Raw genomic sequence first — 21,346 nt, 5'->3', positions numbered from 1 at the left:
CTGGAAGGTGGGTACAACTTACCCCCATTTCACTCACAGATGGAGAAACAGACTCAAGAAGTCAGATCGCTTATCCAAGGTTGCACGGCTAGCAAAGGGTAGAGCGAGCGTCAGACCAGCTATGTCTACTCCAAAGCCCATGTTCTTTCCACCACCCTGAAATTGACCTCTCCTGGGCCTCTCTAAGCCTCCACCCCCTGCAAGCATCTGAATCCTTCCCACAGCGAGCACGAGGCCAGCGTGGCAGGGTCCTGCTCTGGTTTTCCATTGTGTGGATGATCCAGAGCTCCGATTCATGCCCTTCCATTTACTGTATGTTTTCTCCACTTCTCCCAAAGCAAAATGATGGGCAGTTCACAGTCATCCAGCTGGTGGGCATGCTGCGGGGCATTGCGGCCGGCATGAAGTACCTGGCAGACATGAACTATGTCCACCGCGACCTGGCCGCTCGCAACATCCTCGTCAACAGCAACCTGGTCTGCAAGGTGTCTGACTTTGGGCTCTCACGCTTTCTGGAGGATGATACCTCGGACCCCACCTACACCAGTGCGCTGGTAAGATGGAAGCAGAAAACAGTGGGGCCGCAGCACCAGGCGAGAGGGCATAGAGGTCCATCTCTCCCTACAATACGTTTTCACCGACACCTGCTCATGCACCGTGCTGTGCGCTGGAGACATAGAGACACAAACCACAGTCTCTACCCCCTTGGAGCTCATAGGCTGTCCAGGGACACAGATGTGCAGAGAAACATGGACTAACAGAGCTATAAGTCAGGACTCCAGTCTTGGGAGGCCCCTACTAAGAGGGGTTGACATCGGAGCTAAAAGCTGAAGGGCCAGTGAAAGGTTGTCAGATGTTCTCAAGGCAAGATGTGACTAGAACACAGACTGTAAGCGGGAAGGTGGTGGGCAGTAACTCGAGAGAGGCAAGCAGGACTGATCTTGGAGTCCCTGATGCCTAAGCTCAGGGCTCTCTCCTGCTTAAGAGTTTTGTGTTGTGTTTTTTTTTTTAAGATTTTATTTATTTATTTATTTATTTATTTGAGAGAGAGAGAGAGGAAATCGCATGAGAGGAGATAGGGTCAGAGGGAGAAGCAGGCTCCCCGCTGAGCCGGGAGCCCGATGCGGGACTCCATCCCAGGACTCCGGGATCATGACCTGAGCCGATGGCAGTCGCTTAACCAACTGAGCCACCCAGGCGCCCCCTCCTGCTTAAGAGTTTTAAACAGAAAGGAATACAACACAGCCCCTGCCCAAAGAGCTCAGAAATAGTACAAGAAGAGCCAAGCACCCAGGCAAATGATTTGAGTGTTGCTCTCTAGAAGTGCCTCCTTGATGGAGAGAGATGGGACCCAGTTGTAGGATGAAAAAGAGTGAGCAACTTTTGGGGACTTAGGGAAAGATTTTCAGAGATACTTAAAGGATCAGAAGAGGTTTCCAGATGGCAGAGTGAGAAAAGGCATCTCATGCAGGGGGGAGCAGCATGTGCAAATTCCCAAGGCCTGAAGCAGCATGGTGAGTTCGAGAAAGAATGAGGTGCTTCGTGGGATTGATACAGCACAGGACATATAGGATGAGGAGTAGTCCTGAGAGTAGAGGCCGGACGGGTCAGCCTCCCACCCATTAACCCTCCTCCTTCTGTTCCCCAGGGTGGGAAGATCCCCATCCGCTGGACGGCCCCGGAAGCCATCCAGTACCGGAAGTTCACTTCAGCCAGCGATGTGTGGAGCTATGGTATCGTCATGTGGGAGGTGATGTCCTACGGGGAACGACCTTACTGGGACATGACCAACCAGGACGTAAGTGTCCAAGGGGGCTGGGTCCAGCCCAGTGCTGGCTGATTGGAATGTCTGCACAGGACCTTGGACTCCCCAGGGGTCAAGAGTAGGAAAGGCCTACACATCCACAATTCAGCAAATCTCCAAGATGCATTCACCTGGTGGCCAAACCTGAATGAGACCGTATCTGCCCCTGAAGTGTTTTCCACATAACTGGGGGGCAAGACAATTATTCCAGGAATCAGTTGTTGTCATCAGGGACTTTACAATCAGGTGCTAAATTGGAGAAAGCAGGTGTCGAGTCCTGTAGGTGTTGAGGCAAGGGCCACGTGAGCAAGATCAGTCAGGAAGTCTTCCCAGGACAGGGGGAACACACATAGCAGTAGGACTTGGAGACATGAGGGCTTTGAATGGGCAGAATAGCTGTGCAAATGCCCGGAGGTGGGATGCTAAGTGATCATGCTAGGGAGCAGTAGAAACATGGTCAGAAAGGATGATAAGGTTCAGTAATGGGGCATTTGAAAGCCAACCCAACAAATTTTGATTTGCAATGACACAGAACAGGAAGGACTTGAAGAAGCTTCTTGAGCAGGGAGGGTGAGCCACAGTCCAGCTGGGGAAAGCGAATCTGGGCCTAGTGGCAGGACAGATTAGAGAGAGGCTCCTTTTCCTGACAGAGGAGCCAGGTGGGGCCTTGTGCAGCCATGCTGAGGGGCCTGACCCGAGAGACATCTCTCACCTGGAGCAGTAAATGGCACTGAAAATAAGAGTTGTTGTCACCCTGGGGAGAAGGGACAGAGAGAGGAGTCCTCAGGGCCATCAAAGCCAGGAGGAGGCTCAGAAAAGGGAGGGGAAAAGTGGTCCACAGGAGGGTCAGCCTGGTAGACCCTGAGGCAAAAGTTATCTCAGGGTGCTGGTTTTCCCAAGATTGGGAGAGGGGGCCAGCACACAGCCCCCAGGTCAGACTGAGGCCATAGATGGTGGGAACCCAGGTGAGGCCCATCCCTGGGGCTGCATCCAGGAGGCGGAGGCAGTTGCCATGGCAACCCAATAGGTCTGTCCTGCGCTATGGAGGGCGGGGGGATGGGTCAGGTCAGAGGCAGATGCTCTTTATCCCACCCACCCCCCCCACTCCGGCCCTGTGTCATTCCCAGGTAATCAATGCCATCGAGCAGGACTATCGGCTGCCGCCCCCCATGGACTGCCCAAGCGCCCTGCACCAGCTCATGCTGGACTGCTGGCAGAAGGACCGCAACCACCGGCCTAAGTTTGGCCAGATCGTCAACACGCTGGACAAGATGATCCGAAACCCCAACAGCCTCAAAGCCATGGCACCCCTCTCCTCTGGGTATGGCTCTGGTCTGGCCCCACTCCCTCCTACCAGTACATCTCCGCCCCATCCCCAGCCGGCCCTTCCTCTCTCCAAATCCCCCCCACACCCCTGCCCCCTACCCAGGCTCCCCCTGCTTGAGGCAAGGCTCTGCACTACAGCTTGGGGTCAGGGAAGACCTGCCTTGGGGTGCAGAGGAGTCCAGGACACAGAAGAGGAGAAGGAAGTGGTAGAGATGGTAAAGGAAGCACTTTTTAAAGCATGGTCAGAGAGGACAGCATTTAAAGAAAAATTACCAGAATCTTGGTTGGTAAACAGATTGACTGGTCACCGGGTTTCCTGCCTGGCTGCCGTCACACTCAAACCTGGACCCTCTAACTTATATTTGCCTCTTCCTCAACACAGCCATGCACGTGCGTGCGCACGCACACACATAGGCATGCTTACACAAATACAGTCCTGCACATCATTAGGCACAAAAGCTCATGCTTATGCTCCCATACACACAACCGCACACACATGGATACGCACCCCTTCTCAGGCCCTCACGCCTACACTCCCTAGGCACCCAAGCCCACACATGTTCAGAAGTACATACCACACATAAACACGCACACAGACCTACGCTCAGTCTCCATCCCCAACTCAAAGAGACTGGCCCAGCTGGACCAGTGTTGGTTCCAGCGATGCTGAGGCCTGCCCCCTCCCAGTGGTCCCCGGGCATGCTCCTTCAGACCTGGAGCCACCACTGCCTTGCTTGGGTGGCTGTCCCCGACCCCTGTCCCTCCTGGCCCTGCACACTCTTTCTCTTTGGGACCCTATCAGAGTTTCTGAGGGGTGTCCAGCCAGAGGTCCTCGGGGTCCAGTGTTGGCTTGGTCCAGAGACTCGTTGGGCCCAAGTCCTTCACCTGCCAAGTTTTTGTGGCCCACAGTTTGCGTTTGCCTCTACCTGTCACTCCCCACCATGACCCTGCATCAGCCACTCCTGACTCTCCGGATAAAATCACTCTGAGCTTTTAGCCCTGTGAGGGTCATTTCACTCCTGGCCAGCTCCCGTGAGCACCGCCAGCCTTGGGTAGACTTTGGAGGAGCAATCCACAGCTTCCTAGAGCACACCCAGGGTGGAGAAGCATGGAGGAAGCAGCGAACTGTAGCACACTTAGTCCGGCTGAACTACCTCCTCCTGACAATCAGAGGCTCAGAGAAGCATCTCGCTCCTCACCACTGTGTCCAGCCTCCCAGCAGCCCCTTCAGAGGCATCCCCGGGCTTTCCAGGTGGCCTCAGCATTGAGTCCTGCACACACACTCACGCTCACATACGCACATACGTGTGCTCACCGATAAAGGTGCAAACGCACACCCACTCTCACACAGAAATACCTACATACACACTCACCTTTGTCCACGCGGATGGATACACATGTGTAGGTACAAAGCTGCAGTGGCACCCATGCTTACCCTCGCCCCTCCCCCAGCACCTGCCCTAACCATCTCTGTTGCCCACCCCTGCCTCCAGAATCAACCTGCCACTGCTGGACCGCACCATCCCCGACTACACCAGCTTTAACACGGTGGATGAGTGGCTGGAGGCCATCAAGATGGGGCAGTACAAGGAGAGCTTTGCCAATGCCGGCTTCACCTCCTTCGACGTTGTGTCACAGATGATGATGGAGTAAGTGCCCAGCTGCCTCCACCCACCGTTACCAGTACTCCTCCCCAGCCATCCCACCAAGCAGGGGGCTCTGGAGGGTGAGGAATAGGTAGTGTCCCCGCAGGGATGTGTGGGACCAAGGAGCAAGATGGCCAACTTTAGAGTCACATTCAGATCGATACCCAGGTCTGCCTGTGGCCAAGGGCAAATCAGAACCTCCCCGAGCCCCAGGTATCTTCTGTAAACCGGAGGCTGTTAGGAAGATCAAAGGGATATAAAGTGAGTGGGGACTTCATAAATGCAAGTTCCCTTCTCCTTCCCTGGCATAGAGGAGGCCCCGGGCCCCTGAGTGTCCTGACTCCCATTCTCATGTTCCTTCCGTCTCCACTACTCACTCCAACACTGGGAATCCACCCACTCACCCCGTCCTTTGCTCTCTTCAGTAGGAAACCCCTGGAGAAGCCCAGGCAGCTCTCCACCTGGCCCAAAGTCCCCCACCACCCCCACATTTCCCTAACACACATGCTTCTCTCCCAAAGGGACATTCTCCGGGTTGGGGTCACCTTGGCCGGCCACCAGAAAAAAATCCTGAACAGTATCCAGGTGATGCGGGCACAGATGAACCAGATCCAGTCTGTGGAGGTTTGACGTTCACCTGCCTCGGCTCATCTCTTCCTCCAGGCCCCCCGCCCCCTCCGCCCCACACGCCGGCCCCCTGGTTCTCCGTCCACGTCCACCACAGGCTCAGCCACCTGCCAGGAGGCCACGGGCAGCAGGAAGAACCGAGCAGCGCTCCAGCCATGAGATGTCACCAGGAATATGTGCAACTCAGATGATGGAAAAAAGGGAACGGGGACAAAAGCAAACACATCCTGGGAGGGGGCGGGAAATACAAGGAATATTTTTTAAAGAGGATTCTCATAAGGAAAGCGATCATTGTTCTTAGGGGGGAAAAAAAGGGCTTGGGAGATCCACGCGATTTGTCCCAATCGGAGACCAAAAGCAGTTTCTCTCCAACTCCCTCTGGGAAGGCGTCCTGGCCAGAGCCAAGAAACAATTTCAGGAAAACCAATGTGAAGGGGGAGACAGGGGCCACCCTTCTCCCCCGTCCCTGGGCTGCTCTTCCAGGCCTCACCCAGCAGCCAAATGCCAGGCAGACGGGGCAGGCGGGCAGACGGGCAGCCACCACGGGAGCCATTCCCGCGGCCACTGGGCAAACCGGAGAATTTCTGTCTTTGGAGACTATTTCAGAAACTCCGATGAAAAAGACTCGTTTCTCCTGTCGGCTCATGGGGCTGAAAGGGGGCTTTTGTCCTCCTCAGTCAGGGAGACCGTGGGGACACCGGAAAGGTCAGCCTTCCTGAGGATGACCAGCCCCCCCAAGACTGCAGCGCCACGTCCCTGTCGCACACGCGCGGTGCCCGGCAGCCCCCGCCTGGAGGCCTGTCGCAGGGTGACTGCCATCAGCTATGACTGCCACTGAGAAGGATTGCTCCTGCATTTGGGTTTGTTTACAGCAATTCGTGGACTCGGGGGTATTTTGGTCAGGGGTGGATTTGGTTTGGGGGGTTTGTTTGTTGGGGTTTTTTTTATGACAATGAAGTGACACTTTGACATTTCCTACCTTTTGAGGACTTGATCCTTCTCCCAGAAGAAGGTGCTTTCTGCTTACTGACTTAGGCAATACACCAAGGGCGAGATTTTATATGCACATTTCTGGATTTTTTATATGGTTTTCATTGACACTCTTCCCTCCTCCTCCTGCAGAGAGATTCCCCCCCCCGCGACTGCCAGGCCTCACCAAATCCAACTGCCACAGGGCCCATCTGGGCCATTCAGAGACTGAGTGAGGTTTGGGAGGATGAGGGGCCAGGGTGGAGGAGCCCCCAACCCAGGACTGCTTTTGAAAGCACCAGACTGAGAAGGAAGCAGGCCCTAGGGCTGCAGAACCACACACCTTGTCCCTTCTCCACCCTCCTTGCCCAGTGCTTCCCAGGCAAATAGGCCCCCTTGGAGTTTCCCAAGTGCCCTCAGATGGCCAGAACCCAGTTTCGCCTCTGGGAGCCTAAGCCGGGCTCTGGATCATTCACTGTGATAGCCCAGCCCTGCAGAGTGTCACCCTCAGAGACATGTGCAGACGCTCCTTTCCTCTACCAGGGGAAAGTGTATGGTTTCTCTCCGACCCCCTTCCCCCCCACCCCCCACAACTTTGCCCGAGTCTCAAGGTCTTAGCCCTGGGGCGGTGGGGGGGGGTGGGCAGGAATCCATCAGCCATGGGGTCTGGCCACACACTCCCTCCTATGAGCAAACAAGCAGGCATGTGAGCAGAACAATCGGTTAGTGAACTGAATGGAAATAAACACTTTAGTTATAAAATGACCCCTGTTCTCTGTAAGTTCCAAGAGAGACCCCGGCACCCTGGGACATGTCCAGTGACCCATGGAGCTCTTCTAAGGGACCCTTCCTTCCTCGGGGTTCTAGAAGGCCCAGGGCTGAGAAAACACATGGAGGACACCAAAGGTCCACGTGGCCTTTCTGGCTCTGGCTTGTCAAGAGCACAGGCAACAAAAGCAGCAAGTTGAAAGTGGCTCAGAATTCAGCATCCGATGCCCTGCAAAGGAGGGGGATCCTCTACGGGAGCCATCGGGAGCAGGGAGTTGACAGGGGTGCACTCTGCTCTCCCGGGCCAGAAGAAGGGGGGGTCGGGGTGTTATGTAAGCTGTGATAGTGGCAGTGTGAGGGTCCTGGAGCAGCCGTGGACCCCACCCCCCACCCCCCGAGTCCAAGCCACAGGTAAGATCACCTTATCCTGGTCAACGCTAATCTCTGTAAATGGGCTCCTACTCACATGTAATCAGAAATCTTTGTGTGGAAGGAGGAGGCGGGGATGTGCTGTGGATATCAAGTCTAGCTGGGGAGGGAGAGGCAGAGACTCCACATCTCGGGACCTTCCCCCTTTGTCCATGGAAACTGACCCATGGGAAGGATCCTGGCCGCAGGTGGCCCGTGGGGCAGCCTGAACCAGCCTGTCGTCTGTCACTCACCTGTTCTCCAGAACCCAAGATGGAAAGGGAAGGAAGGGATTAAGAGGGGAGCAGGGGCCCCTGGGGGGAACAGCAGAGTGAGCCACAGGGAAGGCATTGGCTGGCTGCCCACAAACTGGCTAGCCTTGGCCCAGCCAGCCGCCCTTTGTGCCCCAAAGCTGCCCAGCACGGGTGGCAGCTGTCCCAGCACACAAGGTCACCTTCTGGAGGGAGCTGCCCTGATGCTCCTCAGATTAACTCCATCTCCCCAGCCCACCCCCCACTACTCTGGGGCCCCACAGGGGGGGCTGGCACTCGGTGCTTGCTGTCAGATGGCTTCCTGTCCTAAGCTGCTAGGCTGGTGTCTGCTAGCCAGCTCGTTTGCCCATCCACCCTTGAGGGCCGAGTCCTCAGTGGGCCTGGGCCCCCATGTGCCTGCTTCTCGGAGTGAGGGTGCTACCCAGACCCTCTGTGTCCCCACTTCAGGGTTAACAGATAGCACTGTGACTATCTCGGGTGCGGGCGGATGCCCACCTCTCCCTGCTGCCAGGGCAGCCCCCACCACCACCTCTTGCTCACTGCTCGGCGGGGAGGGGCAGGCCATGCTGCCAAGCGCCTTCCACTGACGCAGCCCACTCGCCTGGGCACACAACTCTGAGCCTCCCGCTGCCTGGTTACTAATCCTTTCCTGGCTCAACCTCCCCAAGTGCCAGCCCCCACCTGCCCAGCAGTGTCAGAGGAGTTTCCGGCTGCTCTGCACACAGTTGGTACTGGGGGAAAGAAAGCTGCCTTGTAAACAGGGGCCAGGGCACCATGGAAATAGGGACCAGCTGCTCTCAGGGGGTGTGACAAGCAGATTTGTGGAGGGCCAGGCTGGTATTCCTACTGCCCACGAAGCCCCCCAGATGGGGTTATTGTTAATCAGCAGGGCTCTTCCTGGGGAATCATGTTCAAAATCTCTATCACCTGGTAAGATGTGGGCAGATCTATCAGAATAGAGGATGGTCTTAGTGCTATAGACCAAGAAGCCTCGGAGTAGGGGCTGGGTGGCAAGGGCAGTTGGAGACGCTTAAGGGACTGGGTCAGTGCTGTTTATTAACCAGCGGTGCCTCCTGCTCAGATGGCATCGGCTGGACTTTCCCCATCATTTCTGGTTGGTCCCCATGCTGCCACCTCTCAGGGAGCTCTCTGCCACCCCATTGTGTGCGGTCACTAGCCTTGTACCCTCTCTGATCAGGGGCTCATCCCAGAAGACTGGCAGCTCCTGTGCTTGCCCAGCAGCCCTTCCCTGCCTGGCTGAAGCCCAGAAAGGACCCAGGGCCCAGGCCACACACACACCCCCACCCCGCCCCAGTGCTAGGCCCTCAGGCTCTCCTGGCTCTCTCCCGGGTTCCTGTGGTTCCGAGACGGTACTAAAGGCTGGAAGATTCTTGCCAGAGAGAATAATGTAAATGCACTCAAAGGACAGGATGCCCCATGATGCTAGGGAAGATGCCTCCTGACCCCAGAGTGGCAGTCTAGCTCCTGTCGCTAACTTGAGACGTGGATCTGGGTAAGTCATTTGCCCTCACTGAGCCCCCATCTCCCATTTGTGAAATGAGAAAATTGGACTGGGTGCACCAGGCATGCAAAACACTTTGTACATCACCGGCCCTGTGAGGAGGGACTATTTCCTCCCATGGGTAGGGGGGAAACTGAGGCTCAGAGAGGGGAAGTAGCTTGCTCAGGATTGCACAGCCAGGAAGGGGCAGAGCAGGGCTGTGTTCATCTGTTCCCAATGCCCACTCCACCACACTCGATTAGATGACATAAGGCACGCAGTGTCTGATGCTGGCTGGTAAACGAAGAGAGAGCTCAAATGGGCTGGGGTCGTCAGGGAGGGCTTCATGGAGGAGGCCGTCTTGAAAATGACCGAAACAGAGAGAGTGGTCATTCCAGGTGGGAGGTACAATGTAACCAAGGATATGGAGGCCAGAATGGTCCAACCATGAGGAGTCATGTGTGGATGAGCCAAAGGAGCGGTGGGGAGTGGGGGTTGATTTAAGAGGAGGGTAAGGTAGCTTGAATGTGATGCCCAGGCTAGCTACAGCCAGTTCTTGAGCAGAAGAGCAGCGGCAGAAGGAGCAGTGGGTCCTAGAAGGAACAGTCAGTTCAGCCATCAGATGGGGGCAGGATGCCTCACATCTCCCCCTCTCTTCCTGGAGGAAGAGCCCCCTGGAAAAGCCCTCATTTACTCCAGGAGAACCCAAGCCCTGCCGCTTCACTTTCCACCCTCACTCACTGAGGCAGATAATCCAAAGAGTCATTTCAGCTGCTTGCAGCAGCAGGGCTGGACTTGTGCTGATTCTTAATTCAGCTGTGTCCAATTGATGCTCACCCCATTTCTGCCAGGCCTCGCTAAGAGCCGCCAGGCATGACCCAAGTTGAGTGGGTGTGGATGGCGGTGGTGGCATGGGAAGGCGGGCCGGTGATCATGACGGAGCCCTGGGGGCACAGAGCAGAGTGCAGGGGTGAGCAGGGCCTAGGGGTTGGATGGGTGGCATGTACACTGCTCAGGAAGCCCATCTCTGCTCTGGGAGGCCTGGCCCTGCTGAGATTACCCAGACATGGTAGAAAGGCCTGTCTGGGGTCCTGCTGTTTTCAACAGTGTGTTATGCTGAGGCAACCCAAGGGGAGGTTAGGGAGCCACACTTCGCATGCCTAGACCACTTGCTGGCCTTGACCCAGCCTCCCATGAAATGGCTCCTGCCATAACCCTTGGTGTGAAGAGTGGCCTTGGAGCTGGCCAGTTTCCCCTTCAGGGAAACCAAAGACAGTGACTTGGCCTCTGCTCTGTGACACAGGAAGGCTCAGGGACGCTGCTGTGGGAGGCTCGCCTCAGGAGCTTGATGCCACAGACATTGCACTAATTGCTGGTCTATCGGCCAGACCCCACATGTGGGGCTCTAACCAGTGTTATCAGCCCCTCTCCTCTAGTGAGGAAACAGATTCCCAGAGGTGATTCCCAGAACATTCCAACCAAGCCATCTGCCTTTAGGGTTCCTTCCTTCCTGCCTCATGGGATCTCTCAACATGTCTGCCATGGCCCACCTGTGTTAGAGTCTCCTGGGCCGTTCCTCTTACGGATTCCTGGGTTGCACCATGATTCCCTGAGTCAGAATCCCCGAGGCCAGCCCCAGGGGCATCTACTTTTAACAAACTCCTCCAGGAGATTCCTCCAGACACGGAAATCTCTTCACTTCTCCCATGACAACCTGTGCCCTGATGTCTGCTGGGAGGGAGGGTCTGGCGTAGACAGGGATTAGCAAAAAGCAAGACATCGTCGGATAAGATGCCCGAACTCAGACATGGATTAGGACCCAAGAAGTGGGGGCTGGGCTGACCCTCAGGAATGTGTTCCGACTGAGCTAAGCTTTCAGGAAAATTAGAAAGACCGCCCCCCCCGCCCCCTCGCCGCCAGACCCGGAGTCTCTCTGAGTTTAGCTTCACAGCATGAAGGCTGCCTCGGGAAAGCCGATACAGTAAGAAGAAAGAGGAACTTAATACTTCACAGGGGCCCAGCATCCCACCCAGAGCCACCCTATGGAGACCCCACAGCTCCCAAGGCTACAATCCAGGCCTGTTCACTCAATACCTGGCCAGGTGGGCCAGGCGAAGTCAGGGTGGGTCTTCCAGCTGGGCCTGGCGCGTCCTATACGCCGCACCCCCCAAGCTCTGCTGCCCAGACCCAGACATGGCTTTCCCAGGAGGGAGAGGAGCCAGCGAAGGACCCTGCCTCTACTCGGGGCCTCCCAGCCCCTGCTGGAGGAAGAGGACAGGAAAGGGAGGAAGTCAGAGCCAGGACACGCACTCTGGGGGCCTAGCTGAGCCTGCAAGAATCCAGTCTAACACTCCACGGAGGAAAGACCCCAAGATTTTAAGATTGCAAGCTCTATAATTGTAAGATTCTAACAGAAGGATTTCACATTTTTCAGATTCCATCACCATATGATTCTAGACTGACAGTTCTTAAAACTTCAAGTCCCATGGCCCATCACGGGTCCCTAAAGCTGAGGGCCCTAGAGCTGATGGAGCACAAAGAGAGTGAAAGACGGCGAGAAAAACAGTTAAAATCAAATCCTAGCAAAGTTCCATTCTTTGAGTCAGGTATGGACCCTAGCAAGGGCCCAGGACCACTCCTTTTGAGTGTGATGCTGAATTTCTGTCCCGGGTAGGTGGCAGAAATGCCCACACCTGGCCCTCCCGGTTTCCAGCGGGGCCAGTGTTCCAGCCGAGCGAAGCCTGCACGTGGGTCACAGTGCCTACTAGCTGGTGGGCACGACAGTCCAGCTCAGAAGCCAAGTGGGGGCCCCAGTGGCTCCATTTGGGAAGGGACTTATTTGGGGTGGAAGGTGCAGGGCAAGGGATTTGCTGAGGAAACTACCCCAAGCCCACCTTCCCATTCAGAGCCAGAGTCTTGACACTGGGCAACCATAGGGTCTTGCTACGAACCCCAGAGCCAGGTGCCTTCCCACGGACCCTTGGGATGCAGTGTCCGTGGCCACACAGCCCCTGCCCGATTCCAAGGACCCCTTCAGCCTTTCCAATGAGGCCACAGCCTATGGGATCTGGGACGCCAGGGAGGTGCCTCTGGATTGGTCAGAACTAGTGGTCAGTCTGGCCGCGCTCCCTTCTGTGGACAGGGACTCCGGTGAGTGGAGGGCACGTAGTTGAGTCCCTGAGGCTGGCCCAGGGTCAGCCTGGCCGGGACACTCCCTGACAGCCAGCCTCTTTGGTCTCTAGAGAAGAGTAATTACTGGTGGATCCTGCCCAGCCCCAAATCCTAATCATAGCTGCTATGTCTCGAGTGCCAACAATGTGCCAGGAAATACGCTTAACTTTTTATACACATTGCTCGCTTAACCCTCACACAGCTCTGTGAGCCAGGTACAATTATAATTCTCACACCGCGGACTAGGAGACTCAGAGACCGGCGCAGGGGCCTTCTCAGGTCACACAGTCAGCTAGTGGTCTCTGACCCCAGTACCTGCGCTCATAAACACTGCACTCTGCTGCTACCAGGGGCCCCCACTCAGCCCCACTTCCCATCAGACCCTTTGCCAATCAAAGCCCAGATCTCCAGGAGGCACTCTGTTCAGGGCACCTTTTCTTTGACTTTGACCTCCTGGAACCCGGAGTCTTGGGCAGTGCAGGTGAGCACTTGGACTCCCCCCCTCCCCATCCCAGGTGTCCACTCAAGCCTGGGCCGTGCAGGCCAGAGCTCCCAACGGGGGGGCCAGGGGGTCTGGCCGGGTTTACAGAACCCTGTTTCCTTTGGTCGTGAACATGGGTTTTCCTGACAATGCTGGGGGGGGGCGGTTGGGAAGTGATGCAGCTGGGGTTCCGAGGGCTGTGGGTCAGATCTGGCTCTTCCAGGCCCCCACTGCTGTGACCAAGGAAATCTCACCAGCTGTGTCCATGAGCAACCCTGACCCTGTTACTCCAACACCTTTGTAGGAGTATTTTTAGCAGAACTTTTTTTTTTCCAAAATAAATGTGAATTGTAAAAATTATCGCCTGGACTCATGGTTTGTGGTGTTTTTTTTCCACTGCGTTTCCCAAGGGAACAAATGGGTGCTCCTAAAAGTTCTCAGCAGGATCCTGAAGCATGACTAGGAGTTTTCCAGGGCTAAGAATGGAGCCAAAGCTAGGGCCAGGATTGGGGGTGCGGCGGGGATTTGGCCTGGGCTGCAGTTGGGTGTGGAACTGGAGCAATACTAAGAACACTCACTCATGTTTGGGATTTTGAGCTCTGCTGTCTGGGACCCTAGCCTTGGAATCACAACTCTGCCATCTGTTAGCTCTGTGTCCTTGGAGAGGTCGTGTAACAGCTCTAAGCCTCATTTTCATGCCTGTAAAATGGGGCAATAATACCTAACACCTAGAGGGTAGATGAGGAGTAAATGAGATGGAGCATCGCAAGTCCTTCACACTCACAAATGTCAGCTCTTAGTAACTTGCTGGGCAGAAAGCAAGATCCATGTCTGTCATACGCTCTGCAGGACATACGCTCTACAGCCTGACCCATAGTAGATTCTCCATAAACATTTGTCAAATAAATGTTATTTGAAGTTCAGCTAAAAAAAGGAAAAAGGCTGGGGGGATTCAGATTCAGAGAGAGTTCATGGTCAAATACATTAGGCAAAATCTGGACTTGGGCAAGTTGACCAGATTCTTTACTTCAGGATTTTACAGAGCCTTAAATATGCTAAAAGGGCAAGTCCAAAAAGGTGTAATCGGGCCACCTGCATGACTCAGTCAGTTAAGCGTCCGACTCTTGGTTTTGGCTCGGGTTATGATCTCAGGGTCATGAGATCAAGCCCTGTGTCAGGCTCTGTGCTCAGTGGAGAATCTGCTAGATTCTCTCTCTCTCCCTCTGCCCCTCCCCCTGCTCGCTCACTCTCTCTCTCTTTCAAATAAATAAATCTTAAAAAAAGGGGAGGTGTTATCATTTGCAGCATTTCCCATTCTAGAGAGAGCATCTCATGGGACCAGTGTCCCTGGGAGACTTGGAGAAGCAAACCAGTGCTTGGGTAATGCTCTGGGGGTTAGAGGTAGAGCAGGGCTGAGGCTGAAGCCTGGGAACAAGATGGGGTAGCAAGTCAGAGAGAATGGGATCTAGGAGGCTGTCTTTTGATTCATTCATTCAATACTCACTTATTCATTCATTCACAAAGTACTGACTGTATTCCAAGTACACAAAAGGTGCTGTATTAGATGCAACGGGGGCACAGAAACGATCCACATGTGCAGCCTGCCCTGGAGAGCTTCTCAGGACATTTGTACCACCTCACTGCACATGAGTTGGGCACCCACAGAGTGCCAGACATGAGGCTGGTGCCAGGAATGCTGTAGAGATTTACCCACGTGCCCTCACTTATGGACGTCCCCAGTCAATGGAGGAAACCAGTAGGTACTCAGGTCATTACAACATGCCTAGGAGTTCTCCTGGAAGCCAGGGATAAAGCATTCCATGTAGAGGGAACAGCAGATACAAAGGTGTCAAGTCAAGATAGATATATTTTGTGAATTACTATGTAAGTAATGCAAATATAAACATGACTACCATATTAAACAATAATAAATGATTCTTTATACCAGTTTGTACATACAGACCTCAGGGTTGCCAGCTCCTATCAGGGGCTTAGTGGTACTGGGTGAAGGAGATTCTGAGAACCCCCAGTGAGGCCAGTTGGGTCACACAGCACCTGCGGGCACACAGCCCAGTTAGAGCCCAGCATGCAAACTTAAGGCCTGCCTTACACAGCCTGGGGCCTCCGACCCAATGCCAGAGACAGCTTCTGTCTGTCCTAGCCCAGTTCCTCTGAGAAGTCCAGATCCCCTTACTAGTTCACCTGCCTCGGTCCCTGGTCCACCCCAGGTTCCCCCTTAGACTCTCCTGCCCATTCCGAGATCCAGCACAATCTCATGGGGGGTTGCTCCAGCTCAGAGACACTGACCCAGGTCTCCTGCCCCCTCCCCAGCTCCCTCACCAACCCCTTGTTCCTCTCAACCCTCTTCTTTCCCACCCAGGGAGTAGCTGCAACCTCTCTTTGCCCCTCCTGACTCTAAATGGGCATCCACGGTCTCAGTCATTTCATACAGACAGAGACATCCCTGTGACAAAAGATGTCACCAAGGAGAAAAGAGAAACAGAGAGGGAGCTCCCCGCCCCCAAGACTCTTACTAGGTTTAGTATCATAGTCACAGAAACCCCTCCCCCCACACCAGGTGGGACTGTAGCAAGAGTCACCCCCACCCCCACCTCCTCTCCCAATCCCCACCAAACCCATCAGACTAAAGTGTCTGCTTGGAACAGCCCTGCCTGAGAATCCCTGATGACGCAGCACACGGAGTCCAGGGGCCAGTAACACGCCCCCGCCCGCCCACTGCTGACACTTTCTCCCTGCTGCCCCCTGGATGGCACAACGGTAAAGCTTGAGACTCTATTTCTGTGGCTGCTCCTGCCATGGTCCCCTCCCCGCCCACCAGTGATGGAGGGTCCTGAGGCAGCAAGAAATGTGCTGGAGCCTTCCCCAATCCCCTTGCCCCAGACCCCACCCCTACATACTCACCTACATGCATAAGACCCCCCTCTCACCCAGAGACACCCATGTGTTTATACACACTCATTTTTTAAATAATTTTTATTGTTATGTTAATCACCATACATCATTAGTTCTTGATGTAGTGTTCCAGGATTCATTGTTTGTGCATAACACCCAGTGCTCCATGCAGAACGTGCCCTCTTTAATACCCATCACCAGGCTAACCCATCCCCCCACCCCCCTCCCCTCTAGAACCCTCAGTTTGTTTTTAAGAGTCCATTGTCTCTCATGGTTCGTCTCCCCCTCTGACTTACTCCCCTTCATTCTTCCTCTCCTGCTATCTTCTTCTTTTTCTTTTCTTAAAATATGTTGCATTATTTGTTTCAGAAGTACAGATCTGTGATTCAACAGTCTTGCACAATTCACAGCGCTCACCGTAGCACATACCCTCCCCAATGTCTATCACCCAGCCACCCCATCCCTCCCACCCCCAACCACTCCAGCAACACTAAGTTTGTTTCCTGAGATTAAGAATTCCTCACATCAGTGAGGTCATATGATACATGTCTTTCTCTGATTGACTTATTTCACTCAGCATAACACCCTCCAGTTCCATCCACGTCGTTGCAAATGGCAAGATCTCATTCCTTTTGATGGCTGCATAATATTCCATTGTGTATATATACCACATCTTCTTTATCCATTCATCTGTCGATGGACATCTTGGCTCTTTCCAGTTTGGCTATTGTGGACATTGCTGCTATAAACATTGGGGTGCACATACCCCTTCGGGTCCCTACATTTGTATCTTTTATACACACTCATTTTTGCCATCAGCTACAAACAGGTACACACCCACACATTCGTGTGCGCGCGCGCGCACACACACACACACACACACACACACACACCCATAGCTGCAGGCTCATATTCAGACTCACCCCGTACACATCAAGTCACGTATACACAACACTCACCCCCACGGCATGACCACAGGGAACCCTCAGAATCCTTCCTCTGTGCCAGGCGTGGTTCTGAGTACTCTACATGTATCGTCCTGCTTAATCTTTTAAACCTCTGCTTCTCAAACTATCTGTGGTGAAAGACTAGGTTTGTTTTTGAGGGGTTTTGTTTGGTTTTGTTTTTAATTTCCAGTCTTTTGAGGAACAGTATATGGTCTGACTGCGAACTCAACACCCAAACTTGTTTGTACCCTGTAACATGAGACCAGTCCCTGATCTCACACTGGGGTGCTATGGCAATATCACGATGCCACAAATATTTCTGAAATTTCTGTGCCTGTCTTGTCAAAGACCAGAGACAAACAGTCCTGGGGCAGGCACCAATCTTGTCTCTAACTTGAGTAGCAATCCCCTAAGGCATGCCAGAAAGTGGACAACGGGCATTATCCCCATTTGATAGAAAAGAAAACTGAGGTACAGCATTTTGAAGATTGCCCACAGTTACACCACTTACAGGAGCCAGGATTAGAACCCAGGTGGTCTGTCCCGAAACTGTGCTGTCTCACCTCCCTACACACTTGGGCACAGAGTTATACTCACATACACACCAGAAGACACACACCTGCAAATACACGTATGGACAAGCACTCCAGACACAAACACGCATGTATTTATCCACTACAGTAAACACACACATACGCACACAGAAATACAGGTACAAACATACAGATGTGTCTATGCTAATTATTATGTCCCTGGGTGCTAGTACACTGCCTGGCACAGAGTAGGCACTCAGAAAATATTCTGAATGAATCAATACCCCCGTGCCCAATACACATTCCTTCCATAAAGACCTATGAATATGAGTGCTTAGATTCTCATTCATGGAGGGACAAACGCCGCAGCTTAAGAGCAAAATCTTTGGGTTCAGGCAGAGGACAGTTCAAATCCTGTCTCTGCCACCAATGCTGTGTGACATGGGGAAGTTGCTTCAGCTCTCTGAGCCTCAACGTCATCATCTAGAAAATGGAGACTCATTATTTCCTGAACAAATATGCATTGACTGCCTACAAGTGGTGGGCAGTTCACCAGGCACTGGGAATACAGTGATGAACAAAACAGACAAAAAGCCTTGTCCACGTGGAGTTCTTATTCTGGTGGGGGCAAATAGGTGCTTAAACAACTGAATGCAAATATGTTTGGTGGAGATGAAACCACGAGGAAAATTAGTGGGCAAAGGGTCTGGGGAGTTCTCAGGGCAGGGGGGCTATGCTGTAATTTTAAAATAGAGGAGCGAGCAGGGCGCCTGGGTGGCTCAGTTGTTGAGCGTCTGCCTTCAGCTCAGGTCATGGTCCCAGGGTCCTGGGATCGAGCCCCGCATCGGGCTCCCTGCTCAGCGGGAAGCCTGCTTCTCCGTCTCCCACTCCCCCTGCTTGTGTTCCCTCTCTTGCTGTGTCTCTCTCTGTCAAATAAATAAAAAATCTAAAAAAATAAATAAATAAAATAAATAAAATAGAGGAGCGGGCACAGAAAAGTGCATAGTCTAAGATTTCTTTTTTTTTCCTAATTTTATTTATTTGAGAGAGGGAGAGAGCACAGGAGTGGGGGGAAGGACAGAGGCAGAGGGAAAAGCAGCCTCCCCACTGGGCAGGGAGCCCTACTCAGACCCGATCCCAGGACCACAAGGTCACGACCTGAGCAGAAATCAGACGCTTAACCAACTGAGCCACCCAGGTGCCCCATCTAAGATTTCATCTTTAAAAAAAGATCAAGAACAGCCAAATCAACCAATGGTGGTAGAGTTCACGAGTGGTTATTTCCAGGAAGTAGACCAGGAAACTACAGGAAGGGCTGGAAACGTTGCACACCTTGATCTAGGTGGCAGTTACGCAGATACAGACATAAGTAAAAAAAAAAAAAAAAAAAATCATCAATTTGCAAGAACGGGGTGGTGAGGGAAGGCCTCACTGAGAAGGTGACCGGCGAGTAAACATCGACGGGACGGCAGCAGTGAGTCGCTCACTGGAGAAAGAACTGTGCAGGCAGAGGTGACACCGGAAGTAAAGGCAATGGACACCTGGCGGGTTCAAGGAGCAGCGAGGAGGCCAGGGAGGCTGAGGGGGAGAGAACAAGAGTGGGAAGAACCGGGGTCCTCTGCAGGCCATGATAAAGACCTCGGCTTTTCTTTGAATGAGAGGAAAGCCCTGGGAGTGTTTGAGAACACAAATACTGTGATGTGACTTTTAAAAGGATAAGTCTGAGTGCTCTGTAGAACGATGTCTGGGAGTATATTCGTCAGGGCTCCTCCAGAGAAACAGAACCACTAGGATATATATATTAACCACTAGGAGATTTATTTCGAGGAATTGGCTTACATGATTTGGCTGGCAAATCCCAAACTCTGTAGGGAGGCTGGCAGGCTGGAAACTCTCGGGCAGGAGCCGATGCCACATCCAGAGGCAGATGCCTTCTTTGTTGAGAACCGCAGTTTTGCTCCTCAGGCCTTTCACTGACTGGATGAGGCCCACCCAGATTATCGACGGTCATCTCCTTTACTTAAAGTCCACTGATTGTAGATGTTCACCGCATCTACAAAATACCTTCGCAGCAACACCTAGATGAGCGTTTGAATAACTGAGTATCTACCCGGGTCATGTTGACACAGAAAACTAACCATCACGGGGGGCGGGGGTGGAAGTGGGGAGACAGGGAATTGTTCTAATAACCCTGGAGGGAGAGGATGATGGCTCGGGAAAGGCAGGAAGAGCAGAGGTGGTGAGAAGGAATTGGATTCCGGACAGAGTGTGAAGGTAAGCCAGCATGACTTGCAGGTGGAATGGATGTGAGAGAAAGTGGGGATCCAGGGGTCTGGCCTGAGCAACAACAAAGACAGAGCCGCCACTAACTGAGATGGGCAGACTCCAGGAAGAGCTGGTCTGGGGTAAGACTGAGAGTTCCGTTTTGGAGATGAGGTAGAGGTGCCTCCTAAACATCAAGCAGACAGTTGGACGCATGAGTCTGGAATCAGGGGAGCAGTCAGGAGTAGAGATACAAGGAGCCTAGCGTTTGGCCAGACACAATGGCAATGACCCAGGGGCCAAAGCTGTGCAGATAAGATACCACCACACACCTGTTAAGAGGATGAAAAGACAAGGTGCAGACTAGAACATATTTGCAAACTAGGGACTAGTATCTAGAATGTATAAGGAATTCTCAAAACTCAACAATTTCTTAAAAAGTCTAATCAGGAGGGGCACCTGGGTGGCTCAGTCGTTAAGCATCCGCCTTCAGCTCAGGTCATGATCCCAGGGTCCTGGGATCGAGCCCCACATCGGGCTCCCTGCTCCGCGGGAAGCCTGCTTCTCCCTCTCCCACTCCCCCTGCTTGTGTTCCCTCTCTCACTGTGTCTCTCTCTGTCAAATAAATAAACAAAAATCTTAAAAAAAAAAAAAAGTCCAATCAGGAAATGGGCAAAAGACATAAAGAGACATTTTACTGAAGAGGATATACAGATGGCAAAAAAAGCACATGAAAAGAAATTCCACCTCATTCATTATTAAGAAATCAGAATTACAAAAATAATGATAGTGACAATACTAAATGCTGGCACAAATGCGGGGAAACCGAAAAAAAATATGCAGGAAACTGGATCACTCCTAAATTGCTGATTGGATTATAAAACGGTACAGCCACTCTGAAAAACAGTTTGACAAGTCTCTTAAAAGCAAAACAAAACAAAAGCAAACAACTCCCATTCAACTCATTAGTTGTCCTCCTGGGCATTCATCCCAGAGAAATAAAACTTATGTTCACACAGTTACCTGTAAACAAAGGTTCAAAGCAGCCTTATTCGTAAGAGCTTAAAATTGGAAACAAGCCAGATGTCTTTCATCAAATGAATGGTTAAATACACTGTGGCCCAACCATACCATGCAACCATTACTCTACAACAAAAAGAAAAAAGGCGTTGATACTTGCAACAACTTGAACAAATCTCCAGAGAAATATGCTGAGTGAAAAAAAAAAATCCCCCCAAATTACATACTGCATGACTCCATACATATAATATTCTTGAAATGACAAAATTACAGAAATGGAAACCAGATTAGTGGTTGCTAGGAGTTAAGGAGGGAGTGGGGTTGGTAAGCAAATGGGCACAGCCAGAAAAGGGCAACAAGAGGGATTCTTGCCCTGAGGAAAATGTTCTGTGTCTTGACTCTATCAATGTTAATTACCTGCTTATGCTATTGTACTAAAGTTTTGCAAGATGTTTCCATTGGAAGAAACTGGGTGAAAGGTACATTGGTTATTTCCTTCAACTACATGTGAATCTATAATTACCTTCTGCCCCTCCCCCTGCTCGCTCTCGCTCGCTCTCAAATGTGAGTTAGGACTTCACAACCACTAGCATGCCTAAAGTTGAAAAGACTGACAATGCTAAGTTTTTACAAAGATGTGGAGCAACATATTGCTGGTGGAAATGTAAAATATACAAATGCTTTGGAAAACTGCTTAC

The 21,346-nt window shown here is 52.6% G+C and overlaps 1 protein-coding gene across 3 annotated transcripts in view; it reads left to right on the top strand.

Annotated features, from left to right (window-relative positions):
• EPHB2 (EPH receptor B2) overlaps positions 1-5,406 on the top strand; it is a 121,388-nt gene extending 115,982 nt beyond the window's left edge. For all 3 annotated transcript variants that reach the window (XM_088023032.1, XM_028090817.2, XM_028090815.2), the window contains 5 exons: positions 339-554; positions 1,649-1,798; positions 2,932-3,125; positions 4,624-4,779; positions 5,298-5,406. In XM_088023032.1, coding sequence (XP_087879158.1) covers positions 339-554; positions 1,649-1,798; positions 2,932-3,125; positions 4,624-4,779; positions 5,298-5,406 — 825 coding nt within the window. The remainder of the gene's footprint in view (positions 1-338; positions 555-1,648; positions 1,799-2,931; positions 3,126-4,623; positions 4,780-5,297) is intronic.
• Positions 5,407-21,346: the final 15,940 nt, after the last annotated feature.

This window comes from Eumetopias jubatus, unplaced genomic scaffold, assembly GCF_037043125.1.
Source record: "Eumetopias jubatus isolate StellerSeaLion01/CBP00866 unplaced genomic scaffold, mEumJub1_p1.0 scaffold_4, whole genome shotgun sequence".
Lineage (NCBI taxonomy): Eukaryota > Metazoa > Chordata > Mammalia > Carnivora > Otariidae > Eumetopias > Eumetopias jubatus.
This window is presented reverse-complemented; position numbering and strand designations above follow the sequence as displayed.